This window comes from Chanodichthys erythropterus, chromosome 16 (genome assembly GCF_024489055.1).
Source record: "Chanodichthys erythropterus isolate Z2021 chromosome 16, ASM2448905v1, whole genome shotgun sequence".
NCBI classification, from domain to species: Eukaryota; Metazoa; Chordata; class Actinopteri; order Cypriniformes; family Xenocyprididae; genus Chanodichthys; species Chanodichthys erythropterus.
Window position 1 is genome coordinate 10,694,929 of NC_090236.1, and position 22,349 is coordinate 10,717,277.

Sequence of the window (22,349 nt, forward strand, 5' to 3'; positions counted from 1 at the left end):
TTTTTTCTGATAGAATGTTTAAAATCTTTGAAAAGAAATGCTTTAAGCCTTCACCTTTCCAAATGTAAAAGGCAAGCGCATTTGTGTGTTTCTAAAAGGTAGCAGTTTTAAGGTCTGGGACTGTGACAGGGAGTGAACTAAAGTACGAGTGCATTTGTGTGTAATTAAAACAAGTGATTATTTTATGCTGGGATTATCCTGGAGGTCCAGCTGGTCCGTGGAGGATTTGAACACCCTCGCCCTGGGCTGGAGAAAGGGCAAACTCCCAGGGGACGCAGCCAAATTGGCTCCATAACCAAGAGCCGAAAGCACGAATGCAGACTGTTAAAAAACCAACAAAAACTGCCTTGTTGTTGAATATGAAGCACTTGTTTTGATGTTTGAGAAGAGATAAAAACTTAGACAAGGCCAAGAAAATCTTGTCTTTGCTGCTAAACTTCTAACTGTACAGCTATATAGTTCTGCTTCTACTTCAACTTTAAGATTTTGATATTTAACACAGAGGAACCACAAAATAAATGTAATAAACCATGAAGTCCTTACCTCAATAACCCCAAGAAATCAAAATAAGAGTTTTAGTCTATTGTTTGCTTAGCCATATTACCAACCAACTTCTAAAAGCTGACAAAATAAACTTTTTGCAGATTTCAATTTCAACCCTTCTTATCGGTCAAAATGCACAAAAAATGTAGGATTTTTCTTGTTTTCTGGACTGTATAAAAATGTAAATAATTTAAATGCTCTCTAAAATTGGAATTCCTGGTATGAACTATAAATCATAGTTGTAAACTTTTGACATTTTAAAACACAGGATATGCCCTTCAATATGTCATGCCACAACCCGTTTCAATATAGGAAGTGTCACAGGCAGGAAAAATGCATTCGTCAAACAATTATATGCTAATTATGTAATTCATAGCATTCAATTGATTTCCAATTTGTATGATCCACAGCAGAAGAGCAAGAGTATCTTTGTAACATGACAAAATTAGATCACAACTGTGTTATTGTCATCTATCCATCAGTCCATCTCTTAAAGGCTTAATATTTTTTTGTAAAATGTGCCCATGAGAATTTTTTATTGTTTTTTTTTTTTTTTATGTTTCATCAATGCCCATAAAATTAAATACAACATTTTGTGAAAAGGAGAACTTTGTTTCATAAAAAAGGACTAGAATATCTTGTTAAACACAGTAATTGATATACCTGTACCTGTGTGTTGATGATACATCTGCACTTTTCTTCCCATTCACTTATATACATTATATTGGTAAACATTATTAGTTTAAAATGTCATAAATTAATTTCAATCTGAAATCATATATTGTTATATTATTATTATTATATAATTAGCGTATACACTCTAAAAAAAAAATGCTTGGTTGTTTCAAGCCATGTTTGACTCAAATATTGACAAACTGTTGGGTTTGTCCATATTTGACCCAGAGATGGGTTTAAACAACCCAGCATTTTTTTTTTGTGTGTGTAAAATTAAAATATGTATTCTATCAGCAAATCAGTCATACTATTCTGACATGCATAGCATGCATGTTTTAGGACACTCTAGTATTTCCATGTGCCAAATATTGACAATTCTGCAGTAAAAATGCCCTTGAATAAAACATAAGAGCTGAAGGTAATTTTAGCTAATTCAGATTTTGCAGTATAAATAGTTATATATCCATTTTAATTCAGTTTAAGTCAACATGAAATTCATATTACTGTTGTGAGCTGAGTGACACATGATATTTAACCCAAAACAATTTTGGGTGATACTACTATAGGTGTTTTATCCATTGGGAATTGATTGAATCATTAAAAGTGGGCGTGGCATATCAAGATGGAGCAAAGCAGTTGAAGAGAAGGGATTGAAAAATACATAACATCATCCTGAAAAGGAAAGTTGATACATTTTGAAGAAAGATTACATAGACAGGTTCATTCTTTGGAATAACGTGCGCCAAATGTGCACAATAAACAATGACTTAAATAGTCAATTTTGATTTCATATTGATTTTAAACCCTTTTTAAACAGTTTCCTGCCTGTGTTTAACAAGAAAAACAAATTCCTCAAGCACTGATAAAACTGTAGTCATTCAAACTGCTTTTAGGGGCCTTTTCCTTGAACCAGTTACTCTAAATCAGTCACTCTCCTCAAGTGTAAAAAAAAAAAGTGATAACATTACTCACTTAATCCTGAGCAACGGTAAACTCTGCTTAGATTCTGTAATCCTGGGAAAAACTATATGTGGCCTGTTAAGCTTTATAGGAAACAATCAAAATAACATCTGTGCAGTATATTACAGTTGCGATATGTGCAACACATCTGAGCTGAAGTACAGTACATTCTCTACCTGAAAGGTTAGCGTGTACATCCTCACTTTGATATATCCATATATGTTTGTCTGTTTACCATGATGCCATGTCATAATTTGACAAAACAACATAGGTTATCCAGGTTGTTGAAATTCTTACAGATTAAAAAAGTGAAATCTTATCTCTCATTAGACACATCCAAACAAAGTAAAAAAGCAAGCAAAGATGGTCTACTAAAGAAAGGTCTCTTCATACGTCTCTGATTTATGAGGCTCACTGGATCTGGAGTCCGATATTAACATCTTGAAATGGTCACTAGGATCCCTTGTTGCAGCCTCATAGGATGGCGGAGAGGAAGCCAAGTACTGCGTCCCCACCGGTGGCCCCCCCTCGGGACCGTAGTGCTCTTTAATCATAGATGCTATGAGTCCTTCACGCTCTGGAGCGCCGTCCTCTTCTGGCCATGGTGTGTCTTGGTTTATGTGCCTGTACAAGTAAGAAGCCTGCTTCATTTGCCGTCTAATTAGGTGCCCTCTATAGGCACGCTGGATCAGGGTCGCCGAAATCTCCTCCTGTTTGCGCCGGAGCGTGGTGGTGATGGGCTCATGGGATAACTTGGATGGGTTCGCCATCATGAACTTCTCCTCCATTTGTTGCTTCAAAGCATCCATTTCCCCAGTCTCCCCGAGGACCCGCTTGGTAAAGGCGAACAGGATGTCCAGGCAGTGGATCCTGTCGCCGCTGACCATTGGAAGATCCATATGGACAAGCTTGATTTTGTTGGGTTTGGCGATTCTCAGAGGTTCCGAAAGGCTGTCGGCGAAACTGGAGAGTTTGGAGTATTCGATGAAGTGCGTGGCCTCGACGTCAAACTTCTCCCAAACCTCGTAGAACATCTCAAAGTCGTCCTCGCTCAGAGGTTCTGTGCTCTCCTCAGTGGCCACGCTGAAGTTTTCCAGAATGATGGCGATGTACATGTTGACCACGATTAAGAAGGAGATGATGATGTAGCTGACAAAGAAAGTAATCCCAACTGGGGGGTTGCCGCAGTTGCCCTTAGTATTGGTTCCGGTGTTGACGAAATTCGAGCTGCACTCTTCCGGAGAGTTGTTCAGAATGGGATCCAGTAGGTTATCCCAACCAGCCGATGTGGTGATCTGGAAAAGGCAGATTATGCTGTTCCCGAAGGTTTCAAAGTTGAACATGTCGTCAATCCCACCCTGCTTCTTTATGTAGGCGAAGTTCGCCATGCCAAAAATGGCATAGATGAACATGACCAGGAAGAGCAGGAGGCCGATGTTGAACAACGCTGGCAGCGACATCATTAAGGCAAAAAGTAACGTCCTTATTCCTTTAGCTGCTCGAATTAGTCGGAGAACTCGTCCTATTCTTGCCAACCGGATCACTCGAAACAAAGTTGGGGACACAAAGTATTTTTCTATTATGTCAGCAAGGACAATTCCTGTTTGGAAAGACAAATGAAGAACAGAAATTAAATTATGCAATAGAATCTTTTGAAGAATAGAGAAATGGCACTATGAACATCTCAGATGACATCAACCCCATTGAAAAGACCAGCTGGTGTCTCTGCCAAGTTTCTTAACTAAATTAAACCAGCAAAACCTCCTTGGCTTCACCATAATGGTGACCAGATAGACCAGTACCAAAGCAATAACTAGTAAAAACCAAGTTGGTCTTTTCAGAAGGGAACGTATCTTACATTAGCCACACGCACCACTTACCAGACTGGAAAGTCGTGCACTTACCAACGATGGACAGAATGACAACAACAAAGTCAAAAATGTTCCAACTAATGGTGAAGAAATAACAGCGGAGGGCAAATATCTTGATGAGGCATTCGGTAGTGAAGATGACGATGAAGACCAGGTTGATGTTATTGAGGATCGACTCCATGCGAGCAGATTGTTCATCAGTCTCGACCATCATGGTTATCATGTTGAGGATAATGAGCATCATGATGGTGATGTCAAAGGCTTGCTTGGACACCAGGTCAAAGAAGAATCCTTGTAGAATGTTCTAGATGAAAATGTGTTTATGGTGAGAATTTAGAAAGGGCATTTGTTATTAGATCGATTATCGATAAAAATCATCATCGTACCATTGGTCTTGGAATTGGCTTCTGTGGCTTTTTGGATCCAAGTTTCTTCATCGCGTTGTAGTACTTTTTCTGCTCTTCTGTCATGAATATATCCTGGCCACCTTTAGTACAGAGAACAGGCAGATGATATTATTTTCATGGAACACATGAAATGTAACGAAATGCTTTTGGAAAAGAAGTAAATCTCAAACACCTATCATTCGTTTCTGTTGATTGAAGTTATCAATGATGACGCCGATGAACAAATTCAAGGTAAAGAATGATCCAAAGATGATGAAGATGACAAAGTAGAGGTACATGTAGAGGTTTATCTCTTTGACGGGCTGCTCCTCAACCTGACAAACAAGAAAAACACATATAGTTTTTTAGACAGTCTAATCTCTTAAAATGGTTCTTAAAATGGTGAACCCTCTTTTTTATCAACAAAGCTTTTTCTTGCATTGTGTAATTGAGTTACTATTTGTTTCTCTGGAGGTTAAAAAAATTCTAGGTTAAATTCTAGGTTCTTTAGATGGGCTTCTTGATGCACCTTTTTTCGTAACTAGATTGTAGTTTAAGACTATATATATTAAAGGATTAAGTAAATAGGGTTGTTAACATTTGTTAACATTAGTTGGGACCTTACTGTAAAGTGTAAAGTGTAGCTAAGTTCTTCTTTTGTGTTTTTGCATGCAAGTCATTAATTTTAGTAATGAAAAAACATGCTTACTCCACGGGAATCTACGGCGGCATACATGATTTCCATCCAGCCTTTGAATGTTGCCTGAAAAACAAAATATTAACGTATTTAATCATTCAAATTATTGATTCATTTCAATCAGTTTATTCTAATATATATGTTCTGCTTCTAGGTGAGCACATTTCTTTCAATGTCTGACTGTAGCAAAACTTGACTTTTTAGTCTGAGGTAACTATGCATTTACGTGTTATTTTTCTGTAAAGACAAAGAGTGACTCACCAAGAGTCAGCATGAACGCTATTAAGCTAGGCCGTTTTGGGATGTTGTTGCCATGGTTACAGAAATTATAACCTGTGGTGATTTGAGAGAGTGTTCCTTGAGGTAAATGATAGGTTAAGGCTCAGCGAGGAGTTGCAGGGCCCTGAAGAACTCTGGTTGCTTGGCTACCTTAACAAATATGAGGGATGATTCTACAGCACAATCACCAAAAGTGTTTCTTGGACTTAATTGTTCAGGAAGGTCAGAAATTAGAATTTAAGAATTTGCTGAAATAATGAATGAGAATTTGAATTGGCCACAACAATGGAATGGAATGACAAAAGAGGAATTTATTGAAGTTAAAAGACATTTTGCAGTCAAATTTATAGGTTTAACACAAGTTTTGCGACAAACATAAATAGTCGCATCATTCATTTGGACTAATTATGCCCATTTTGTCTCTGATGTGTAAAATACATTTTTCCTAGACTGAAATATTCTCATGCACTTCAATACCAAAACTATAAATTCTAATTCAATGGTACTATTGACACAAAGCCATCAAAGCTATTTTTAATGGCTTAAAATGAAATTAAAAATAATTTATAATTTAAAACTTTGTTGGATATAATATTTGTTTTGATATTTTATTTTTAAAAATAAATATTGACTTTAAACATAATATTAAATATTATATTATATAAAACTAAACTTACAGCAGCATTCCATTTTTATTCCACTGCCTTAAATTTAATTTTTTGAATTAGAATTTTGCATTCTGTTTGCCAGTTCTATATGATGCTCAAGACACTCACCACCTGCAGAAGCGAGAGGTAGCCAAGTCCCACGTTGTCGAAGTTAACTTTCACTTTGGTCCAGTAGAACTGGGTGTCATTCATGGACTGGCAATCAGTCTTGTTGTTGACCAGGCTTACATTGTGGATGTATCCTGTCCTGTTGACACATTTCCCGAATTTCCCAGCAAAAAGATTGACGCCCATGATGCTAAATATGAGCCAGAAGATCAGGCACACCAGTAGTACGTTCATGATGGATGGGATGGCCCCAATCAGTGCATTCACCACCACCTGAACAACAGGAATCAGGATATAATACCATACAGAAATCAATCATAATGTGACTGCATGTGAGAGACAGCAGTAATAGATCACACAACAAATTTGAACAGAAACTAATCAGAACTTTCTGCTAAATAACAAATTCAGGCATGTTTTGCAGTTCTCAAATGTAATTTAATCATAGTCTTTTAACTACTGAGCCCTGATTCTTGAAAAAAAAAGGCCTAATATTACCAAAGACTTTAGATGTACAAAAACAGTGCACTCGTGTTACTATAGAATGATGCAGGGATGACGTCAAAACCTGAGTTTTTTCTCCAATTTCTGAGATAAGGCCTGTGGTAAACATAACTTGCGGGTCCGAGTTTTCCGCTGCTTATTGCGCTTAAACAGTCAAATACACACAAAATGATGTCAAAATGCTGGTCTTGGTGAATATTCATGTAAACACAATCAGTTATGTTTTAAGTAAACAGCTGAGAAAGAAAACGCATGTGTAACAGTATAATGGATCTGCACGTCAGGTCATAAAGTGACAGTAGCCTAATATTCCTGCTGCCAAATTATGAAAGAATATTAAAAATATCTATATGGCAGTTTTTCCCCATGGTATCAATGTCAAAATTGAGGCCAGTGAAAATGCTAAGTGGCTAGTGAGCAAAAAGTTAATGTCAAGCCTTGCACACACCCATATCAAAAACGTGAATTTCAAAGCTGTTATTTTTATTTTAAAACACGTATGTTTCTAATAAGTAACTGGATGAGAATGTTTAGGGTGTGAGTGTGTGCAGTTTACACTGTAAAACAAAACATTCAAGTATTGTCAAGTTATGTTTACCACAGACTTTATTTTACTCACTTCACATCGTGGCCACATTACCACCTCGGGTGTGCATTATTTTGGAATAATTCAATGGCTCGTTCTCAATTATTCTGATTTTTGATTTTTTTTTTCTTTTCAAAATGTATTTTTCTGTTGCTGTTTGGATGTAGTAAAACACCCACAGATGTAGCAGAAAACATCTGGATCATGTTTGCATTTCCTTGTGTCACTGCCAAAATTCTAAACTTGAAATCAGGATTGGGCATAAAATAATGTCAAATATGTGAAAATCGGCTGAGAATTGAACAAATAATTCTAACCTGGCTCGGAGCAAGATAGGAATCATGTGTTTGTGGCAGTTTTTAGAGATAATACAAGGCTTCTTCACCTCACAAATGGTTGTCGAAAGCAAAGATGCTATGAAATGCACATTTCATGAGAAAGTGTGATGAGGCACTATTTTTTGGAATCAGCACCCTTATAGTTAGTAAGAAACAAATATCGGATTTCATTCAGCAAACATGATGCAGGGCGGTGTAATCTGACTGAATTCCTTGAAAGCTTGACATGCTTTATCAGTTTTATAACATATAGAGTTGAAGCAAAGAAAGCATCTTACCCGCATTCCTTCGAATCTAGACAGGGCCCTCAGGGGCCTCAGAGCTCTGAGAGTCCTTAAAGATTTAATGGCCCCAAAGTCCGAGTAGCCAAGAGAGTTAGCAACCAAGCTAATCAAAGACACCTGCAATAGGAGAAATCATACAGAATTTTTTTAATAATGGACTTAATATTAATACGAATTTTAAAAATTAATATTAGTAAAAAAAACCTCTCTGAATGGCTTTTTATATTAAATAGACAATCTAAAATATGGAATAAAAGATGGAAATTTGACTATGTATTATATCAATAAAAAAAATAAATAAATAGCAGCTGGTAATGCTGTTTCAAAACAGCATAAAATAACCAGCATGAAATAAGAAAGAAAAAAAAGGTTGATACATGTTTTGACCTAAGAAATATTTATACATTTTTGGGACATTCTATAGGAACACATTTGTTGGGGCATATAAATCAGATCGGTTTTACAAATCAATTTAAAATCGCAATAGGTTCCACTCTATTCTACAGTCAAAGTCGACAGACAGTGTAGAACAGAATGGTCTTCTGCTGTAATGGCAGGTAATGGTAGGATTTTGTTTGATGGGCTGATGAGGTGAAATGAAGACAAAACAAGTATGCACATATGTACATCAATGTATATACCCACATACTCAATTATATATGCATAATCAATATGCATATATATAAAATAGAGTGAGGTTTTATAAAGAATTTGGGTTTTTCTTTTGAATCATTTCTTTTGATCAAAATTTTCTTTTGCTTTCTTAATAATGTGATTTTCATCAGGCCAAACAATATTCTGAATTCCCAATTAGGATATTGTTTCATAGTAATGGCTTATTCAATTTAAAAGTCCCAAGAATCATCAGTTCTTTATAAAAAACTATTTCTATAGTTTTCCTTATCACTGCAATATATCTAAAGAAGATATTTCTGTGCAATTCAGCTCTAAAACAAAACTTCAGAAGACAAAGAATGAATACAAGTACAAAATTACAGAAATAAAACTAAAAAAAAAAAAAAAAGTCATAACTTTACGATACAGATTTTAGATCAAATTTACACGTCTCACTGTAATGTACATGTACGTTTACAATCGTTGATTTTATCGACAGTCCTAAATGTAACCGATCTTCTCCAGATAATTCTTTGATATAATGTTATGATATAAATACCAAGGTCCTGTAAAGATACTTATCAAACATCTCAAACTGGACAACATGTTAAATTATAGGTCAAAATTAATCCATTCAAATTGCTGAAAGAGAGACAGTGGCATTTATATCTGGATGAGAAGAAAACTGCTGCTGAGATACAGATGTGAGCCTCTGCTCACCTCTGACCTTTGAACTATGAACTTACCCTATCATTAAAGGTGTGTGTAGAGATCTGTGTGGGTCAGATGAGCATCAGGTGAGACACACTCACACAATCTGCTTATGTTTAGTTGAGCTAATCCAGATGCTTTCAGTCAGTGCATTCATGTATTTTGTGCGAGAAATGTATTTCCATAACATCTTAATTTTGACATACAATCAGCCATAAGATGTTTGAAAATGCCAGTAACACAAAACCATAAAAAACACAAAACCAAAACTTACAAAGAAAAGTTCAAAACTTTCAAAAAACTACGTCTCTGTCATTTTATGTAATTTTTTACATCTATTTTAATGCAACAAGTTATTGCATTTCTTGCCAAATGTAAACTGCCTACAGTAAGAATAATGAACTATATTATTTGTGGAAGAATTCTTTATTCCAGATGTTAATAATCAAACTATTTATTGAACATATGTGTTTTTATCAGATTGCTGTTGTAGACATTTTATAAAAGCAATAAACCACGGGAGGTTGTGCATTTTTCCATGATTAAAGGTTTTTTTCGCCCAAAAATGACAATTATCCCATGATTTACTCAACCATCTTAGATGTATATGACTTTCTTCTTCCAGCCAAACACAATCAGAGTTAGATTACAAATATCCTGGCTCTTCCATGCTTTATAAAGGGAGTGTTTGGAGGAGTTTCTGAAGTCCAAAAAAGTTTATCCATCGATCATAAAACGTCTCCACATGGCTCCAGAGGGTTATTAAAGGCCTTCTGAAGCAAATCAATGCGTTTGTGTAAGACAGATATTCTTATTTAAAACTTTATAAAGTAAAATAACAAGCTTCCGGCGCAAAAGCAACGATAAACTTTTTTGGACTTCAAAAACGAATCCTCCAATCACTCCCCTTATAAAGCTTAGACGAGCCAGGATATTTGTAATATAACTCTGATTGTGTTTGGCTGAAAGAAGAAAGTCATATACACCTAGGATGGCTTGAGTAAATCATGGGATAATTTTCATTTTTGAGTGAACTAACCCTTTAAGGACAATACACTTAGCATTATTTGTGGTAAAATCACTTTAAAAAAAAAAAAAAAAAAAAAAAACAGCCTTCACTGTAACAAATTCTTTATTTTACAGTTTTCTAGTTTTACATTCATGGCCCTTTATATTAACAAAATATATTGTTACAGTCAATATTATACTAAAAAATAAAGGTTCCAAAAGGGGGTTTTCACAGTTCTGCCATAGAAGAACCATTTTTGGTTCCCCAAAGAACCTTTCAGTGAACAGTTCTTGAAAAAGAACCATTTTTTTTCTTAGTTTGTAGAACATTGTAACAATCTAAAGAACCTTTTTTCACCATAATGAAACGTTTGTGGAATGGAAAGGTTCCATGGATGTTAAAGGTTATTGGTACCGTCACTGCCAATAAAGAACCTTTATTTTTAAGAATGTGTTATACTAAATATACATCTCAGTGACATCTTGGCCTAAATTACATGAATTTAATTAAGTCTACCAGATTGAAATGCACCCTGTTTCAGTATTAGAGAAGATTCTTCTACTCACATCCACAATCAGGAAGTCCAGCCAGCACCAGTAATTGGTGAAGTATTTCTTAAAGCCGTACGCAATCCACTTCAGAAACATCTCCAGCACGAAGATGTAGCTGAAGATCTTGTCAGCATATTCCAACACCACCTTCACCACCTTCCGCTGTTCTATGTAAATGTCTTCAAATGCCTGTCGGAAGAAGAATATCATAACACGATAAGAACAGGAAAGTTGATTCTGATGAATTTAGCTACACATTTAATCATAATATGGACATTTTTAAAGGTACACTATGTAACTTTTGGATCTCTAGCAGTTAATAAACAAAACCGCATGCGTCTTGTATAAGAACATTGTAGCCAGAGCTACTTCTCTCTGTTTATGTACGTACATACTCCGCAGCAGTTGTCATCCCGCCCTGTCAAAATAGTCATTATAAACACTTATTATAGCCTGTTGTGTTTCAGGATAAGACAAAAACATGGTTTGGAAGATGGATTCATGATGTACTCACTCATTATATACATTTTGAACAAAAAAAGTTACATAGTGTGCCTTTAACGCAGAAATGACTTCTTTTGCTATGATGTAAACAAATGGTTAAAGTTCACCGATCAGCTTGGTTCCTCACCAGAGCTCCACTACTGAGGAGGATCATGAAGATGATGAAGGTCTCGAACCAGCTATGCTCTACAATCTGATAGCATGTCTTCCTCAACCTCCACCACATCTGTCCCAAACCTCTCGTTGTGTTTATATTACAACACTTAGAGCGCTGCATACAGACTGGAGAGACACAGAGAGATAACTTTGATCAGGTCCATGGTCACAGAAGAACCAATATTATCAGTCTTGTTTCATGTTTCATTTGCTTACACTCAGGGAAACAATCTTCTGGATCCATGACATCATCTGCCATCTCAGAATATTCCTCCTCGTCTTCCCCAGGCTTCCTCAGGTCCACGGTACTTCCTTCAGAGAGGCTGATGACTTCCTGTTGAATAAGGTAGAATTTTTTTCAGCCATTACATTACAGTCTCTTCTGCTCACCAAGGCTGCATTTATTCGATCAAAATACAGTAAAAACAGTCATTCTGTGAAATATATTGTAAAATGTAATTTATTCCTGTGATCAAAGCTGAATTTTCTGCATCATTACTCCAGTCTTCAGTGTCACATGATCCCATTTGTTTTTTGTTTAGTTTTTTTCTCCTACTTCTACAAATTTTGTCCAAATGCTTTGTTTCGACTAAGTGCTCGGTTTGAAGTCAACACTAACTAGTGGTCAAAAGAAGTCATGCAACTTGCAACAGTACCCATGATACCATCCCGGTCAGCCATTCTGAATTGAACAGGAAATGGTCTTAGCCAAAATTATCTCCAGATGATCTTCTTTACAAGATACACAAAACTGGCAGAATACATTTTTGATATTTAGACACAGTTTCTGAAGTAATGCATTAACAAAACCGACAATGAAATCAAAACAGGAAGTTAGGCTGTACCTTTATTTTTTTATTTTTAAATATTTCAGTGTTTATTTTAAATTATTTATCCGTGTGCATAATTATAAAAATTCACGTGCCCTTGTAATCTTAAGTCAAAATACCTTCCCCTCCCTTTTCTAGCAACATCTCTTCTCTGATGATGTGTTTACTACCGCGAGGGCGGGGCAACATGTCACTCACATCAGATCGACCAATAGCAAACCTCAACCATCCAATCAATTCCGCATGGACAAAATCAAGTCCCCGTTTTACTCCACAACAATGAAGAAAAGACTACCACAATTTTTAATGCTGACTTTAAAACACAATTTGGTCATTAGCATTATGGTCTGAGTTTTCCTGAGAAGATCAGATGATCTTAAAACCATGGTGGACCTACTAATTGGATTTATTACTGTATGTCTGTGTGCTTGAACGGGCAGAGTAACTTATGACCCATCTCAGTTTTGCAATGCTACATCATATTCCCTCTGTAGTCTGTTCATTCTTCGTCTAATGCTTAATCCAATGCAGATTCTACAATTTAGTTGCATCTCCTCACATATACTGGTATTATATCTGTTAATTAAGTGTATCTTTGCACATATAATCCAGATAATCAACACTGATTGAAAAAAACCTCTGGGTTTGGCATGGAAAACAAAGACAGCTAATAGAACGCATGCATCCCAAGATACATATGGCGCGATACTAGCATATGCATCTAATCCACGAGTGCACAAGTCAAGGTCAGTGACCTCCAGTATAATCTGAGATGGCGAGAGAGAGCTGTTTTAAATCTGCCTGAATACATATTCTTTCTCCTTGTTTCTTTCTCTATGTAGGAAGTGGGCCTTCTTGATACAATTTTGATGAGATTTTCCGTGCATGTAATGGCAACATATTTAAAATGATTTACGGAGATTACTGGTCCAAAGGTGCCAGCGCAATCCAATAGTGCTGCTTATGTAATCCCACATTACGAGGCAAGCAGTATGTGTATGTGTGTGTGAGAGAGGCTGGATTACTCTTAATTTTGTGCCCCTAAAATGTCAAAAAAATTTGGTAGAAGTTTGCAACTGAACTGAACTAACCCTAACCCATGTCAGAAAGTTCATCCTGGGATGCTTTTTAAATTGTATTGAAAAGGTTTCCATGTTACGATGCACACTTTTTGGCTGCTCCAACTGAAAAACATGGGGAACAAACGAGAGGTTCTGACAAAATGTTAATTGCTGCAGTCTATTTAAAACTTGAATGAATGATTCAATGACTTATAAATAATTTACTTGTTTCTTTACTGGATGAATCAGCATTTTTTTTGAACAAATCTCTTGAATGAATGATTCAATGACAAAAACATTTTTTAACAGTTAATAACGATGTAATCGCTACATTTGTTATCGCTACATGTTACTTTCTAAAGGTATCGAGATTTATACATTTAAAAAGAAATTATGAACTTTTTGTTTTGTGAAGAAATTCATATAAGCAAAATGTATGCTAAAGCACAGAACAAAATTAATTTCAAGCTATTCAAACATTATACATTCAGTCAAGAGAGTCTAAAATTGTCTGGTAGTATCCATAAAGGATTTCCTAGATCTCTACGTTTTGATAAAAATTAAATTTAGAATAATTCTGGCTCTATCTGACTGGATGAGCCACATTTAAGCTTGTTGAGGAGCTAAGCAAACGTATGATTTTATCCATGGAACAATTTACTTATTGCATAGACTTAGAGAAATGCAGACAAAGAGAAATGCATAGCTATATGTGTGTTTAGCCACTCAGAACAGTATTGCAAACAAAAAGCACCCACAACATGGTTTCCTTCAGAAAAATATGCTGTATTTTATCACATGGCTTATTGCCATTTTTAAAATTCATAATGTACTTACAGTGCCTCTATTATGCTTTTTTTTTATGGGTCTTGATTTTGTTTTGGAGTCTCCTACAATAGGTTTACATGCATTTAAGGTCAAAAACACGTGATTTTCTCATAATATACAGTACATTGCAGCATCACCTCTTTTCTCAAAGTGTCTAAAATGGCTCGATCAAGGATCCGGTATTTGTAAACCCCTCCTTTCTGAGAGCCTACTCTGCTCTGATTGGCCAGATGGCCCAGTCTGTTGTGATTGGTCTACCGCTTGCAGCGCAGCGTCTTCTCAAACATGTTGACAACACAAACCAAACTCTTCCAGTCTCGGCTACAACTACGGTGTTTGAGGGTCAAAGTAGACTTTGTTTGAACTCTGTTCATTCTTTTGTGAGACAATAACTCCATTTATCATGCACTTTGACTTTTGAAACTTTGCAGATCAATACAGCAAATAGCTACATTAAATAACAACATAATTCTCTGCCAGTTCCTAACATGAAGCTGTCATCTGGAATATAACACTGTTGTATGGACTACTTTTTTCCACCATTTCCTATCCACATTCCCTGTGCTCCTCTTAGCAGCCTGTTTCTCTTATATAACAAATACTGTATGGCGTGTCTGGTGGGTTCACCTTGTCTGCTTTGCAGCTTATCAGCTTATAAATCTGGATGGCCACCACACGTATATGTCCACTGACTCTCTTCCTCATACATGTCACATCATATCATCTCTCTGACCTCTGACACCACTCGCTCGTTTGAGCTCTCTCACAATAGGGATAAACAAATGAACTATTACATGCAGTGTATGAAGGATTTAAGGTTATATATCTAACTGGTCTGGGTGCCTTTTTATGCATTAGAAATTTAACAATGGTTAGATGGCATTATATGAATGTATGAAATAACTTGCTTTTCCATTGTTAGATACAAATTTGTGATACCAGTTCAAATATTTTGGTTTAATTTCTCGAACGTTTAGAAGTATATAAGCTACTAATTAGGCATCATAATCAAAAGAAAGAATATTATTCTGGTTTTAAATTTCAGTTCTATTTCACAGAACTAAAACATAAATTATTCTGGTTTCTTAAAGACATTTTATATTTTGATGAAGATATTTTGAAGAATAGTTTCTGGTCCCTATTGACACCATGTTATTTCTTTTCCATACTATGGAAGTCAGCCCATCAACTTTTTAGTTACCCACATTCTTCAAAATATCTTCTTTTGTGTTCAACAGAAGAAATTCATACAGGTTTTGAAGAACTTGAGGGTAAATTATGACAGAATTTTTATCTTTGGGTGAACTATGTCTTTAATAATTTAATACTAGGAAGCACAAATTAGTTTATCCTAACTATAATAAACAACAAAGACTTTTGTCAAGTTTCTTTTATTTAATTATTATACTAATTTATTATGAAGAAAATGTATATGGTCTTTAAGTTGGATCCAGGGTTATTATAGATAACTAAAACTAAATAATCATGATAATAATTTTGTTACTTGAAATAAAATCAACATTAATTAAATAAAGGCAACATGTTTAATTGTTTAATTTAGTTTAGTTTCATGTATGAAAATAACTAAAACTTAAATAGATAATAATAAAAACTATATGAATATTTAAAAATGTACAAAATCAAACAAAATTAATAAAACTTAAATTAAAACAAAAACAGAAATGAGAAAATAAAAAATTCAAAATAATAATTAAAATGGTATCTCAATGATAGAAAAATATAGCAGATCAGAGAGTGAATTAGCCAACTGATTCAGATCAATAACTCATGAGTTTGAGACTAATTTGTGAGTGTTTTGACCAATGCATTAAAAAGAACCGTCTCATAAGAGTCACTTGCTCGTGAATCGAACTACACAACCTCAAGAACCTAATGAACCAAATTCCCAACACTAATACTAATAAATCACCTCTCATAACCTCTCACCGGTTTCTGCTCTTCATCCACTGATGACACCGTGTCTTCTTCATCCTCCTCCTCAGGAAATTCCACATCCGATTCTCCTGGTGCGATGGGCACACAGATGGTGAGGTTGGGATTGGTCATGTAACTTTCCTGTCCTTCTGGAATAATGTACTTCTCTTCATACCGCCCTAAACTTCCCAAACCGCCATTGCAGTCAGCATGGTTCTCTTTCAGGGGCGCCTGCACCTCCTTGGCCTTCCGTCTGTGCCATGCCAGGTTCCCGTTGAAGAGGTCTTTGATGGTGTTCAGCAGCCAAGTGAAACCGAAATGGATTCGAGCGATGGCTATCTGAAGGTTGTTCATTTCTCCGTCGTCATCTGGCGCTGCCAGATTGTCAGAGCTGAAGGAGCTCAACAACAGGGCTAGAAACAGATTCAACACCTAGAGAGAAACCAAGAATAAAAAATTATATAAATTCTGAAACGTGAACTACATTCAGGAATGTTTTGGGATGGACATTAGCTCATTGCATATCATAAAGCCAAATGAGATTTTGAACCCAACACTATTTCAGAGTGGGATAAGTATATTTTCTGATGTTACGGCTGTTCACAGTGGTAGTCCTTGTGTGCCAAGCCCTTGTTCTATTGCAGAAATGTCAACCACTTACAAAAATGTCCCATGTTCATAACAGGCTTCTTTTTTTTCCCTGCAGCCTGGTCTGTAAGAGCCACTTTGTGGGTTGTCATGGAAACCTGAATAGTTGCACTCTGACCTTTAATCACACAGCAAAGATAATCCCAAACTGACTTTTGTCAAGTGAGAAGGAGATGAACAGATCTCCCTGGATTGTGTTACAGAGGGTTTGAGCCGGTTTGAACCTCCAAAAGGAAGTCAAGTGATAACAGATTCAAGCTTTATAGAAGTGGTCAATGTGAACTATTGTTATTTAGAAAATAGGAGCATGGAATTCTTATTTTATGTTTCACAGAAAAATTAACAGTTTAAGGTTTTGGATATGCATGTCAAAACTACAAATTTTCATAACTGACTAGTCTGGTGTAGTCTGCAAAGATTTGTAAAAGTGCTTTTAAACATTCTAAGCTTCGATTCTTCAACATTTTATCAACAAAGAAATATTTAAGTCCTCCGAAAAACACGCCGCAATGTATTCATAGTTTGTTACTGATAAAATCCTTGTAAGTGCACACTAATAAGGACGATAAAGACCACCATCTTTAGTGACCGTCTTTAAAAAAAAAAAAAAAAAAAAAAAACTCACTCCCATCCGGGTCATGGCACCAAATGTCACAATTTTGGACCTATAATGTTATCTTAGTGACTTCTACTTAAAAGTAGACCTTCACTGAGAGGTCAGCCACACCACTTGAGATGTGAGGCACTTTTTTGTCCTTTTCTGTCCAGTATTTCAGAAAGGGCAAAGTGCCCCACAACTTTACATGTCCATGCTGTCTACCTTTTTACCCAGAAAAGCATTGTGAATGAATTACCAGTGACAAACAGCTGCTTCTCTAGCTGTTTATTACAACAGTACACAAGTTGCCAATTTTGAGCTGGAAAATCCAGAAGAGGAAAACAGTGCATACTTAAGTATGCTTAAGCACAAGTCTGTGGACCTTTTGAATGCGTTTCCAAGCAACACACAACAGGGGACTTCTGGGTAAAATATTAAAAGCTAAAATTTGCTGAATTTCTTTTTCAGTCAAGGTACACTGGGTTATTTCAGGAAAACATGACTTTGAGGTACAGAAGTACAGTACGTTCAATTGGTCGTATTGTTGTATACCTTGGTGTCAATCATATAGCTGACAAAATTATTGAAAACATCTTTCCAAAAAGTATTTTATAATGCACAGACAACTGTACAAAATATGTACTGCCAATTAAACCAACTGTATCTATACGTCAATGACTTGTTTCCATTTGCATCACCTTAGCACCTACCCTGAGGTTTCCTTTATGTTTAAACACAGTTGGAGAACTGTAAATATGATGGTGACATGTAAACCAGGATTCCCACACATTTTCACCAATGAAGTTTCATGTTTATGATTACTGGCTAACTATTTTAAAAGTGATTTTATAGAGATTGAAAGTAATTGAATTTGTCACATTAGTAATTTCATTCTTTGAAACATCATCAGTGTATCATGTCTTCTTTTAGGCCAGTCATCATGTTAAAACAGGAAAACTTAGGAAGGAAAGCTTAGTGGCGTCTTATTTTCTGGGAAATAAACTCATTTCTTGGAGGTATTTTCTGGTCACGACTGGATCAAGAACATCTGGGAGAATTAAGTAATATTTCTCTAATGCCATCTTATATATCCCCACAATCAAATTGTTAGAGTTTTATCTTCAAAATATAGATTTCAATGCAAAGAATAATGAACCAGACCTCCCAGAAAATCAAGTTGAAAATTCAATACTCAAAAAGAATGCAAACTGAGCTCTGGAAATTTACAGCAATTTAGTGTTTTAAGATGCAAAACTTTGTATGTGATCTGTGTTTCTTATAGTTTTTTTTTTTTTTTTTTAGAAAGTCTAACATTAGTGTCAATAAACGATTGTGACGTCTACACGTTTGAGTCAGTAGTTCAGTAGACATCATGACCCCATCATAGAGTCATTTTAAATAATAATAATCTGACCTCGATAGAGGAAATCCTGTGTTCAAACATCAGCGCTTCTGTCTCCTATTACTGACCAGCTACATGTCTGAATTAGCCAATGCATACATCCATTTTCTTAAGTTTGTCTTTTAAAGGAATAATTTACCCAAACATTTTGCATGCTTTTTTTTTTTCAACAAATGTGGGTGGTAATTCTGCCAACCTTCAAAAAATACCATAAAATATCCTAAACATTGTCCTTGTAGCTTGCCAGCATAAAATATGCATTCACTTTCTTATTAGCTTGGACATTCTGCCTAACATCTCCTTTTCTGTTTTAGAGAAGACAAGTGGGCGTGTAAATGATTTTATTTTTGGGGGGAATTACCCCTTTATTTTCCTTGTTATTCAATGACTATTTAAACAAGCAGTATTTAGATGCCTCTATTATGCTATTTTAAAGGTTCCGAATTTTGTCTTGGTGTCTCCTACAATAGATTTACATGCATCCAAGGTCAAAACACACTTTAATTTTCTCATAATATACACTGCAGCATCACTTCTTTTCTCACAGTGTCTGAAACGATTCAATCAAGGATTCGGTCTCTCTAAACCCCTCCTTTTTGAGAGTCTACTCTGCTTGTGATTGGTCTACTGCTTACAGCACATGTCAGAATAGAAGCAGCCATTACCATATCTGAATTTCAGCTCAGGAGCTTCTTCAGCACTAGGTTGTATCGGTTTTACTGTATCAATTCGAGATACAGATCCTTTTGAAGTGCAGCAGTGGATTTGCTTTGCAGCCCAGAAAACAGCATCTTCTCGACATGTCGACAACACGAGCCAAACTCTTCCAGGCCTCAGCTACAGCTACGGTTCAGAGTAGACTTTGTTCAAGGGAAGCCAATGAAGATCACAGGCTGGTATTATGCAAATTTGTTACAAACCTATATAAGTTTGTTGAGGAAGTAAGGCTGGAATTCCCCATGACTCGTTTCAGGCAGTTCAGAAACAGTTCTTTCTTTTGGGAGAAAATAACTCTTTGAATTCTTTCAATCTTTGAAACTTTGCAGACCTTTTACGTTCACAAACAGCTATACAACACACTACATGAAAGATAATATCCAAAAAAAGCATAATAGGGGCACTTTTAAAGTCTTTAAAGATCTTCCATTTATTAGGAACATGGATAATCCCATTCTGATCAATCACATCTTCGTACAGTAATCCAGACTAATAAATTATTCTTATTACGTGCAAAAAAAAAGACTGCTGAAGGATGTTGTACTGCAGAATGTTGTGATTGACCAATCAGAATTAAGTATTCCACAGCATCTCATTATCATAACCTGAGCAGAACACAGTTCTCGTACTCACCACCAGGTTTCCAATGACCATGACCAGCATGAAGACCAGAATGCAAAGAGGCTGTCCGGCCACCTCCATACAGTCCCACATGGTCTCGATCCATTCCCCACACAAGACCCGGAACACGATGAGGAACGAGTGGAAGAAGTCCTTCATGTGCCAGCGAGGAAGAGTGCAGTCGTAGCTGATCTTACACACGCAGTCCTGATAGTTCTTTCCAAACAGCTGCATGCCCACCACAGCGAAGATGAAGACGATGATGGCCAAGACCAGCGTCAGGTTCCCCAAAGCGCCCACGGAGTTACCGATGATCTTTATCAGCGTGTTGAGGGTGGGCCACGATTTTGCTAGTTTAAAAACTCTCAGCTGAGGACAAAATACAGAACATATATCAATATTGTTAACTTGATTTTGTAAATTCTTTCTGGTCTTATTGTGATCGGTCATGTTATTCCAGACCAAAAAAACACCTTTTATTATTGGCTGTCATCGCTAAACTCTTGTATTTTTCATAACATTGAGCCACACAGAAACTTTAGACCATCAAGTTCTGATGGATTCAGATTACAGTTGTGAATGGCATTCATGTTGAATTAAATTGCACAATGTCTCTCAAATTAATAAATTAATAATCATGATGCAAACAATCAGATTTTATAAGCCAGTCAAAGACATTTTCTCATGTAAATTCACCAACCCGAATATTTTATTTGAGCTAAAGCATTACCTATATTCAGTTTGCAATTTGACTGATGTTGACCTAAAAGAAAGTATAGCCCACTTTTTGAGATGTCAACTCTAACATATTTAATCTCACTAATGGATAAAGGATTACGGCTCTGCCAAATATGCACATGTGGGTGAAGCCATGCAGAAAGATAGTCGAATTTTTAACCTACACACACAGCGCTGCTTAACAACAGTTTTATTATCACAATATAAAGGGATGTTAAAAGCTCTGTGCAGCTTTAATCTGATAATGAATTGCAAGACGCTTGAGTTGAAGGGGGTCATTCAAGTACAGATGGAGTCTGCGTGCCACCTTTGTCACGCGTACTGTGTTTTTCATCACATAAATACAGATGTGTTGACATTTAAAACTTTAAAGGCTATCTGTGCTAATGGATTCAGTCAAATACACTAATGTCTACTAATTACAGACTACAGATACAAAAACTGATGGCAGTTTTAAGAGCAAAGTATCAAGATCATTGACTGTGACATTATGCCCATTTTTGGATTTGGGATAATACAAATATGAATTAAATCTATGTTTTTTTTTTGTTTTGTTTTTGTTTGTTTTTTCAAAGCTTTCACATCTAAATGATACTAATATTTAAAGCAATGTATTGAATATTCATGATATTCACACTAATTTTGCTGGCAATATAAAATTAAGTAACACTGAATATTTTGATGATTTTAATGCGCTTTTTAGATGGCCATTACGTTGGGGTTTTTTTATGACATTAAAGTAGTTTCATGATCCTTCCATGTCTTGAGACCCATAAGTATGAGAGAAATGTTCAGAAATGTTTAACAGTGTTTCTGATTTAAACTTTAGCAAAACTTTTATTTGTGTGAATCAATTGAAAAAGTCTGCTTGTAACATGTATGTTCTGTTTTGGTTTAGTTTCATTGTGTTTTAGTTCTAGTTTAGTTCTGTTCCTGTTTGTCTTTGTTCCCTTTGCTTGTTTGTCTTCATGGTTTCGGATTGAGTCACGCACGTTTCTGGTTACGTTAATTATCCCTGTGTGTATCTAAGCCTCCAGTTCTTTCTGTTCATTGTTCGGTGTCTTCTGAGTTTTACGGTTTTGCTAATTTCTCCAGAGAATTCTTGTTTTGGATTATTGGATTAAAGACTGTTTTTGTCATATTCTCCTGTCGTGCACTTCACTGCAGCAACATCTGACACTGCTTGAGTTAATGCATAAGTTTTTTGATTTTCAACCAGCTTTGTATCATTACAATATCTGTAGCAGATATCAGATGAACAGATATCCTTGATTATTTGTCAGCTGGATTACACAAAACACATCAGTTTGCATCATCTGGTGGACTTTTGACAGCTCCAAGGCTTTACAGATTGAACGCAATTTTTGTATTGCCACGCACGGGCAGTCAAATTGATAGAAGGGTGGCAACAAAATAAAACGTGCATTAAAGGTATTTAATTTTTTGGCAAAAGGGAATGCCACAGCCATTTTCTCTAGTCATGTAGCACCATTTGTTTTTTCTAACAGTTCTACTGCATAGATAGC

General features: G+C 35.9%; 1 protein-coding gene across 1 annotated transcript in view; it reads right to left on the minus strand.

The window, feature by feature from the left end:
• Positions 1 to 2,549: 2,549 nt before the first annotated feature.
• The window catches only part of scn12aa (sodium channel, voltage gated, type XII, alpha a), a 68,685-nt gene continuing 48,885 nt past the window's right edge, over positions 2,550 to 22,349 (minus strand). Inside the window, exons 15-27 of the mRNA XM_067363237.1 lie at positions 20,098 to 20,454; positions 16,112 to 16,531; positions 11,662 to 11,779; positions 11,417 to 11,571; positions 10,801 to 10,974; positions 9,261 to 9,287; positions 7,894 to 8,016; positions 6,188 to 6,460; positions 5,145 to 5,198; positions 4,629 to 4,770; positions 4,436 to 4,536; positions 4,083 to 4,353; positions 2,550 to 3,778 (exon numbers count right to left, since the gene is read on the minus strand). Coding sequence (XP_067219338.1) covers positions 2,550 to 3,778; positions 4,083 to 4,353; positions 4,436 to 4,536; positions 4,629 to 4,770; positions 5,145 to 5,198; positions 6,188 to 6,460; positions 7,894 to 8,016; positions 9,261 to 9,287; positions 10,801 to 10,974; positions 11,417 to 11,571; positions 11,662 to 11,779; positions 16,112 to 16,531; positions 20,098 to 20,454 — 3,444 coding nt within the window. The remainder of the gene's footprint in view (positions 3,779 to 4,082; positions 4,354 to 4,435; positions 4,537 to 4,628; positions 4,771 to 5,144; positions 5,199 to 6,187; positions 6,461 to 7,893; positions 8,017 to 9,260; positions 9,288 to 10,800; positions 10,975 to 11,416; positions 11,572 to 11,661; positions 11,780 to 16,111; positions 16,532 to 20,097; positions 20,455 to 22,349) is intronic.